Source organism: Carlito syrichta, unplaced genomic scaffold (genome assembly GCF_000164805.1).
Source record: "Carlito syrichta isolate Samal-C Ts95f unplaced genomic scaffold, Tarsius_syrichta-2.0.1 Scaffold309885, whole genome shotgun sequence".
Classification (NCBI taxonomy): Eukaryota; Metazoa; Chordata; class Mammalia; order Primates; family Tarsiidae; genus Carlito; species Carlito syrichta.
Window position 1 is genome coordinate 83,310 of NW_007253981.1, and position 8,116 is coordinate 91,425.

General features: G+C 54.7%; 1 protein-coding gene across 1 annotated transcript in view; it reads left to right on the forward strand.

The window, feature by feature from the left end:
* Nucleotides 1-162: 162 nt before the first annotated feature.
* LAMB2 (laminin subunit beta 2) overlaps nucleotides 163-8,116 on the forward strand; it is a 14,295-nt gene continuing 6,341 nt past the window's right edge. The window contains exons 1-17 of the mRNA XM_008068145.1: nucleotides 163-249; nucleotides 1,964-2,054; nucleotides 2,140-2,216; nucleotides 2,347-2,519; nucleotides 2,603-2,738; nucleotides 2,820-2,893; nucleotides 3,288-3,476; nucleotides 3,568-3,631; nucleotides 3,863-4,065; nucleotides 4,156-4,276; nucleotides 4,602-4,790; nucleotides 5,011-5,190; nucleotides 5,313-5,425; nucleotides 5,997-6,076; nucleotides 6,168-6,300; nucleotides 6,496-6,654; nucleotides 6,732-6,859. Of these exons, the coding sequence (XP_008066336.1) occupies nucleotides 2,141-2,216; nucleotides 2,347-2,519; nucleotides 2,603-2,738; nucleotides 2,820-2,893; nucleotides 3,288-3,476; nucleotides 3,568-3,631; nucleotides 3,863-4,065; nucleotides 4,156-4,276; nucleotides 4,602-4,790; nucleotides 5,011-5,190; nucleotides 5,313-5,425; nucleotides 5,997-6,076; nucleotides 6,168-6,300; nucleotides 6,496-6,654; nucleotides 6,732-6,859 (2,018 nt within the window). The 5' untranslated portion in view covers nucleotides 163-249; nucleotides 1,964-2,054; nucleotide 2,140. The remainder of the gene's footprint in view (nucleotides 250-1,963; nucleotides 2,055-2,139; nucleotides 2,217-2,346; nucleotides 2,520-2,602; nucleotides 2,739-2,819; nucleotides 2,894-3,287; nucleotides 3,477-3,567; nucleotides 3,632-3,862; nucleotides 4,066-4,155; nucleotides 4,277-4,601; nucleotides 4,791-5,010; nucleotides 5,191-5,312; nucleotides 5,426-5,996; nucleotides 6,077-6,167; nucleotides 6,301-6,495; nucleotides 6,655-6,731; nucleotides 6,860-8,116) is intronic.

Sequence of the window (8,116 nt, forward strand, 5' to 3'; positions counted from 1 at the left end):
CCGCCTCCCTTCCCCCTAGGGACCTTGGGCAGTAATTTATTTGGGGTAGTAGGGTCTGAGTGGGGTGGGGTTCCAGGTCCAACCCTGTTCTAGGAGCTGCGGTAGCCCTATTGGGTATGGCGGATCTACAGGAGGGCACATATGGCTTGGTAGCCACGATGCAGGATGCATGAGAATGGGTGCAACAGGCATGAGCTGAGGCCCAGGAGCTCCTGAAGAAGGCAAAGAACAGCTGGAACCACCTGGGAGGTATGTGGCTGGCCTGTAGTAGAGCAGGCACTGGGTGGGAGGGTCAGGATCAGAACAGGGATATTGTGGGTCAGGGTTGGGTCCAGATCAGGTTCTGACTCACATAGGGATCAGGCAAGAAGGCAGATACCTTGTAGGCCTTGGAAGCAGTGGACAGCAGAGTTGCTTGAGCATATGAGGTGGGGCGCCAACAAGTATATCACCTGCTAACGGCTGCTGTCTATGGATGCCAGCGTGAAGGATTCAGGGACCAGACCACTTTGTGTAACTCAAAGTGACCCCAGAGTGATCCAGAAATCTCCTGATCTCAAGACCCTACTGATGCTGAGTTTGACTTTCCTGTGACCCTACAACGTCCCCAGTGGCCCTCTGAACTTGAGAAAGCAGATAAGTTATGCAACTCCCTGAGGCCATCTAGTGCCCCTTACCTGATAAACGTTTTTGTTTTTTTTTTAGAGATGAGGTCAGGCTGGTCTTCAACCCATGGGCTCAGGCAATCCTCTCACCTTGGCCTCCCAAAGTGCTGGGATTACAGGGTTGAGCCACTGCACAGGCCTCCTGATAAACTTTTATCTCTGAATAATCTAAAATTCTGAGACATCTGTGCCCGCATCCTCCACACCCCCCAATAATACATCATAAATTAAAATTATGAATCATTTCTAGTATCGCTGAGCCCCCAGTTGACTATATTACATGATCCTAAGGGTGACTGCAGATCTCCACTTCGGATGTCTAGAGTAACTCCCAGTGACACTGCAAGTCCCACAGATTGACTGCCCCGCCCCATACTCTTTTGTGAAGTGGTGTGATTCCACTGAGGAATTCCCAACAGCTTTCATCCCCGGACCCGGACTGCCGCAGTCCGGGCACTTCCCGCCAGGAAGCCATGGCAGCAAGCCTAACCCAGATTCAAGACCAGCAGACTCCTAGGTGCCCCCGCCTTCTGCGTCCCTAGGGCCTGGGTGGGGCGCGCGCCCCGGGTCGCGCGCATTCCAACCCCAGGCTCCCGAGCTACCGGAGGACCGGAAAGTCCGGAGCGGATCAATAGCCACAAAAATCCGGATTCGCTCGCTGGTGCTCTGGTCCTCTACCCGGCGCCTGTTTCCATACTGGGAAACTTGAGGCATCACTTCTCGTGCCTCCTTGATGTAGTGATTAGGGGAGGCAAAGACCCCCTCAGGCAGAATGTGGACTTTCCTCATTTCTCCCCCAACCCCGTCCTGTCGGTCCCTAGGTCCCAAAGATCCCCACAGCCCTGAATAGGGGAGTTTGGCGTTTCTGCTTGCACCCTCCCGCCTCCTCGGTGCTGCTTGAGCCCGGGAGTCAAACAGCTGAGTTGACGTTAATTTCCAAGGCACCTAAGACGCCAGGGGAAAAGGCTATAGGCTCCTTGACCCAGCATTGATCCCGAAGATCAGATCCTTCTTATTTTCTTCTCCCTGCCCTCAACTTCGTGTGCCCCCTTCCAGTGACCTAAAACACCAAACTCTCCTAATCTTCCCCTGGCTGTCTCAAAGGTCTTGGTTTGGGAGCATGATAAAGATTTGTGGGTGAAGTGGCCAGTGTCTGGTTCCTGGGGTGAGGGTTGTTTCTGGAGGGTAGGGATAGGGTGAGGGTGGGGGGGCTCTCAGCCCGGTATTGCGCTCCTGCCCACAATCCTCTCCGTGCTTTCCTTCCTGCCGCGCTTCCCAACTTTGCTCAAACTCGCTAGACTCTAAGCTAGTGGAGGGACCGCTGCTGGACAGACCCGGGGACTGACCGAGGGCCTGGAGAGAAACTGGCGGAAGACCCACAAGGGCAGGGTCAGCACGGGAAAATGTAGAAAGCGGGATGGGGAGGGCCCCAGACCCTTTGTCTCCCCTCATCCCTGTCCCCCCTCCTCTTCAGGATGGAGCAGGCCTCAGGGGAAGGAGGAAAGGGACAGCCCGTGCCCAGGGAACTTAGACTGGGCCTACTACTGAGCGGTGAGCGGGCCTGGTGAGGGCTGGGGATTGTGGAATGTGATGATACATCCTGGGATAGTTGCCTCTGGAGCACATGGGGTGGAGCTACCGGTTGGGAGCTCAACAGAACTGGCTGACCCACTGTCCCCAGTGCTGGCTGCCACACTGGCCCAGGCCCTGGACCCGGATGTGCCTGGCTGTTCCCGGGGAAGTTGCTATCCAGCCACAGGGGACCTGCTGGTGGGTCGTGCTGACAGACTGACTGCTTCATCCACCTGTGGCCTGCAGGGCCCCCAGCCCTACTGCATCGTCAGTCATTTGCAGGTGGCTGGGAATGGGGTGGGAGGCTGGGTTAGGGTGGGGCTGGCACTGCTTAAGACACTGATTATATCCTCCACCTAACTCAGGACGAAAAGAAGTGCTTCCTGTGTGACTCCCGGCGTCCCTTCTCTGCTCGAGATAACCCACACAGCCATCGCATACAGAATGTAGTCACCAGCTTTGCACCACAGCGGCGAGCTGCCTGGTGGCAGTCAGAGAATGGTGAGGCCTTGTATGGGGCATGGAGTGAGCAGGGCTGCCCATCAGTAACCTTGAGTCTTTGACTTCTGACTCCTGTCCCAGGTATCCCTGAGGTCACCATCCAGCTGGACCTGGAGGCTGAGTTCCATTTCACACACCTCATTATGACCTTCAAGGTGCCCACATATCTGGGAGCCTACCCTAATCACCCTGCTTGGCTCCCCATTGCCCCTGGATAGAGCACCAGCTCCTTAACCCAGCTTCCCTGAGCTCATGTGTTGTGTTTGGCTGCATGAAAGCCCACCATATCCCTTCTGTTTCCTTAAACCTCCAGGCCTTTGCACATGCTCTTCTGCTGTTCCAATCCTAGGCTGGGTCAAGCACTGTCTCCCTGGGCCCCACGACCCCTGAGCCTTCCCAGTAGAGGTGGCTACCCTGGCTGGCTTGCACCAGTCATCCCCACCTGTCTATGAGCTGCACGAGGGCAGCCCTGGGCTGAGCAGAGCTCTTGATAGCCCTGGGCTGGGCTTGGGCCCTGGAGCCCACTGATCAGCCATGTCCCCCACTCAGACATTTCGTCCCGCTGCCATGCTGGTCGAACGCTCAGCAGACTTTGGCCGTACCTGGCATGTGTATCGATATTTCTCCTATGACTGTGGGGCTGACTTTCCAGGAATCCCACTAGCCCCCCCACAGCACTGGGATGATGTAGTCTGTGAGTCTCGCTACTCAGAGATTGAGCCATCCACTGAAGGCGAGGTGAGGGCTGGGATCTGGGCTGGGAGCTGGAGGGGGAAATGGTGGGCCTGAGGCAAAACTTGGTGTCTCTATGGACTCCCTGCCCCTCCAGGTCATCTATCGTGTGCTGGACCCTGCCATTCCTATCCCAGACCCTTACAGCTTACGGATTCAAAGTGAGTACTCCACCCTTTGAGCCTGGCATGGTCTCAGTGTCCGGCTGGGGACTATTTGGGGCCTCAGTAACTATTTTAGGTGCTTACTAGGGCAAGTGCCAAGCCCGGTTTAGCTCTGGTAGCAGTACACAGGAGGTCTCCCAAGGTGACCTAGACAGCTGCAGCCCCTGGGTAGGCATGGTGCAGCAAAGGCCTGGCCAGTTGGTTCCAACCCTCCCCTCTGCCACTCAGACCTGTTGAAGATCACCAACCTACGAGTGAACCTGACTCGGCTACACACATTGGGGGACAACCTGCTTGACCCACGGCGAGAGATCCGAGAGAAGTACTATTATGCCCTCTATGAGCTGGTTGTACGTGGCAACTGTTTCTGCTATGGACACGCCTCACAGTGTGCACCCGCCCCAGGGGCACCAGCCCATGCTGAGGGCATGGTAAGAGGCTTCAGATGGCTGGGATAAGTCTAGGGACAGGGGCAGGTATGGCTGAGCAGTGCTGACAAACCTGCCTGCCAACCTCCATAGGTGCATGGGGCTTGCATCTGCAAACACAACACTCGTGGCCTCAACTGTGAGCAGTGTCAGGATTTCTATCATGACTTACCCTGGCATCCAGCTGAGGATGGCCACAGTCATGCCTGCAGGAGTGAGTAAGATCTTGGCCCCCGTAGCTCCAGAACTCTGTAACCTGGCTGTGCCCTGGGTAGAACTTAGAGCTGGCTGATCAAGCCCTTAACACCCAGGCTGTGTCCAAAGGATATCTAGCCTTTTTGACCCTGGAGACCCCCTCAACCCTCCTCTACAATCTGCTCTGGTTAAGGGCCCAATATGATGCTGAGACCTTAAAGTCCCTGAGCTCCCCACCCACAAATTCTGGCCTGTGGCATGGATCTAAGGTGGCCCCTTACATCGCTTACCTTCATGATCTGATCCTTCAAGTGGTCTTTGCCTTGCTCTCCCTCTGCCATCAGAGTGTGAGTGCCATGGGCACTCCCACAGCTGCCACTTCGACATGGCCATATACCTGGCATCTGGCAATGTGAGTGGAGGTGTGTGTGACAGATGTCAGCACAACACAGCTGGACACTCCTGTGAGCTCTGCCGGCCCTTCTTCTACCGTGATCCAGCCAAGGACCTCCGGGACCCAACCGTGTGTCGCTGTGAGGCTGGGATCAATATCGGGCATGGGGGAGGGAAAGCTAAGCCTGTGGCAGGAACCAGAGATCCAGACTGTAGGGAATTGTAGGGAATTGGGTTGTAGGGAATTGAAGTTGGGGACCTGGGGTAGAGCCAAACCAGGGATCCAGGGTAGGGGCTTAGGAGAGGACTGGTGCTGTGATAGTTGGAATAGGGTGACCCTGTACTTCTTTTTGCTCTCAGCCTGTGATTGTGACCCCATGGGTTCCCAAGACGGTGGTCGCTGTGATTCCCATGATGACCCTGCACTGGGGCTGGTCTCAGGCCAGTGTCGCTGCAAAGAACATGTAGTGGGCACTCGCTGCCAGCAATGTCGTGATGGCTTCTTTGGACTCAGTACCAGTGATCCTCTAGGCTGCCGGCGTATGTGCCTTCTGTCCTAACTCATGTGCTAACCTTTAACCCCTCACCTCTTACTTCTGACCCAGCTGAACCTGAGCACTACCACAGCTTCCCGGAGTGCTTATGGTCCTCCTTCTCTACAGGTTGTCAGTGTAATGCAAGGGGCACAGTGCCTGGGAGCACCCCTTGTGACGCCAACAGTGGAACCTGTTACTGCAAACGTCTAGTGACTGGACGTGGCTGCGACCGCTGCCTGGTGCGACTGGAGGGGGCTGAGGTTCTGGAGTTATGACTTGCCCTTAGAGCACAGGGCTGGGAGGTGATGTCCATGCCTCAGTGGGTGGGTATTGAGAGCTTAGAATTGGCCGGGTATGCTGGCTTATGCCTGTGATCCCAGCACTTTGGGAGGTGGAGGTAAGAGGACTGCTTGAGCCCAGGGGTTCTAGACTAGCTTGGGCAACACGGCAAGACCTCGTCTCTACACTAAATAAAAAAATTAGCCAGGCACGCACCTGTAGTTCCAGCTACTTGGAAGGCTGAGGCAGAAGGATTGCCTGAGCCCAGCAGGTAGAGGCTGTGGTGGCTGTGAACATGCCACTACACTCCAGCCTGGGCAACAGAGTGAGATTCCAAGTCAAAAAAAAAGAGAGAGAGCTTAGGGTCCAGTCCTGACTGAGAAACCTCAGGTCTGGGAGGCCAAGAGTGTGGACCAGTGGTCGGGGGGGTCATGTATTCATCAAGGGGTGATAGAGGCTGAGAGGTGTGGTTGTATTCCCCTGGGTGGCGAGGGGGTCTGCTTCTGGCTCCCAGCAACTTCTTTCCCTCAGCCTGGCCATTGGGGCCTGAGCCATGACCTGCTTGGCTGCCGCCCCTGTGACTGCGATGTGGGTGGTGCCTTGGATCCCCAGTAAGTACTGTAAAGATGACCTTGGAAGGGGTGGGGAAATATCCTGGGCAGGAGAGGGGTTCCTTCTTGAGTAATCACAATGTGCTGCCAGGTGTGATGAGGTCACAGGTCAATGCCGCTGCCGCCAGCACATGATTGGGCGACGTTGTGAGCAGGTGCAACCTGGTTACTTCCGGCCCTTCCTGGACCACCTAACTTGGGAGGCTGAGGACGCCCAAGGGCAGGTGTGAGGGCCCTCCTGGAGCAGAGGATAGGGTGTGGGCGGGACTCTGGCTGGTGATCCAGGGTTATGGGCAGTAGCTTGTAGCGGGTGGAGATGATATCAAATTGTGGACAAAGGCCTTGCCAGGAGAAATAGGGTTTGGGGTTGGTGGTGGTAGAAGAGGCTCACCTCCATCCCTGGCTACATTACCTCCCAGGTGCTCGATGTGGTGGAGCGCCTGGTGACTATCCAGGAGACTCCATCCTGGACTGGCTCAGGCTTCGTGAGGATGCAGGAAGGTCAGGTGCTGGAGTTCCTGGTGACCTCTGTGCCGAGGACCATGGACTACGACTTACTGTTGCGCTTAGAGCCCCAGGTTAGACCTTGTGACAACTGATCCAGAGCTGAACCTCTGGATGAAGAAGCATCTTCTCTATCATCCCATTTTCCCAGGTGCCTGAGCAGTGGGCAGAGTTGGAATTGACTGTGCAGCGTCCAGGGCCTGTGCCTGCCCATAGCCTGTGTGGACATGTGCTACCCAAGGACGACCATATCCAAGGGACTCTGCAGCCAGACACCAGGTGAGGGCACTGATGGTAGGACCCACAACGGTGGAGGTTTAAGGAGACAGCCCTAAGCTCTCTGCAGGGTACCTGGACGACCCCACAGCTCACTCATCTGTTTCTTCCTTCAAATGCCTCCCTCTGAGTACTGTTTGCCAGGCCCTATTGGGCATGACTCTTGTCATAGAGAGGAAGTAGACAGACCAAGGCTTGCTCTCTTAGGAGTCTAAGGTCCAGAGGCCAATGTAGGAATTAATGGGAACTCATCCTGTGTCACTATTGGGAGGGTCCAGGGTGATGGTGGTGGCAGTGGTGGCAGTGGTGGTGGTGGTGGTGGTGGTGGTGGCGGCATCAGAGAAATCTGTGCAGGGATTGTGACTGGTCTGATTAATGTTTTATTACATTTTGGGTAGTATTTGTTTCATGTATCTTTTTCATCACTTCTCTTAAAACTTTTGATTATGTAAATATTCAAGCATTCAAACAGAAACAGAAAGAATAGCATAATGAACCTGGCTGTGCTTATTATAGACATGTTGCTAATGGTGCATTGTGTTTAACAAAGATCCCTCTAGTTGCTGAGTGGAGAATAGACTTAAAAGGGCCCAGTTGGAAGCTGGAAGATATGCTAGAGGCTACTGACTTGGCAGAGTGATAGTAGTTTGGACAGAAATATAGCAGTAGAGATGGTGAGAAGAAAGGTTTGGACAGCAGATAGCAGATAGTCTTGCTGTTGTCCTGCCTGCTGTGCATTTCACAATGTATCTTTCCTTAATAAATCTACTTTTGGCTGGGTGCAGTGGCTTAAGAAGGTAATCTCAGCACTCTGGGAGGCTGAGGTGAGGGGATTGTCTGAGCCCATGAGTTCGAGAATAGCCTAGGCAACTTGGTGAGACCTCATCTCTGCAATAAATCAAAAAATAAGCCGGGTGTGGTAGCACATACCTGTAGTTCCAGCTACTTGGAAGGCTGAGGCAGAAGGATCGTCTGAGCCCAGCAGGTTGGGCACTGATGGTAGCACCCACAACGGTGGAGGTTTAAGGGGACAGCCCTAAGCTCTCTGCAGGGTACTGTGGCTGTACCCTGTGGGGTGGCTGTGAGCGTGCCACTGTACTCTAGCCTGGGCAACAGAGTGAGACTCCAACTCAAAAAATAAATAAATGAATCTACTTTTCTTAGTTTAAAAAAAAAAAGGCAGCCGGGCTTGGTGGCTCAGCCTGTAATCCCGCGCCTTGAGAGGCTGAGGTGAGTGGATTGCCTGAGCCCGCGGGTTCA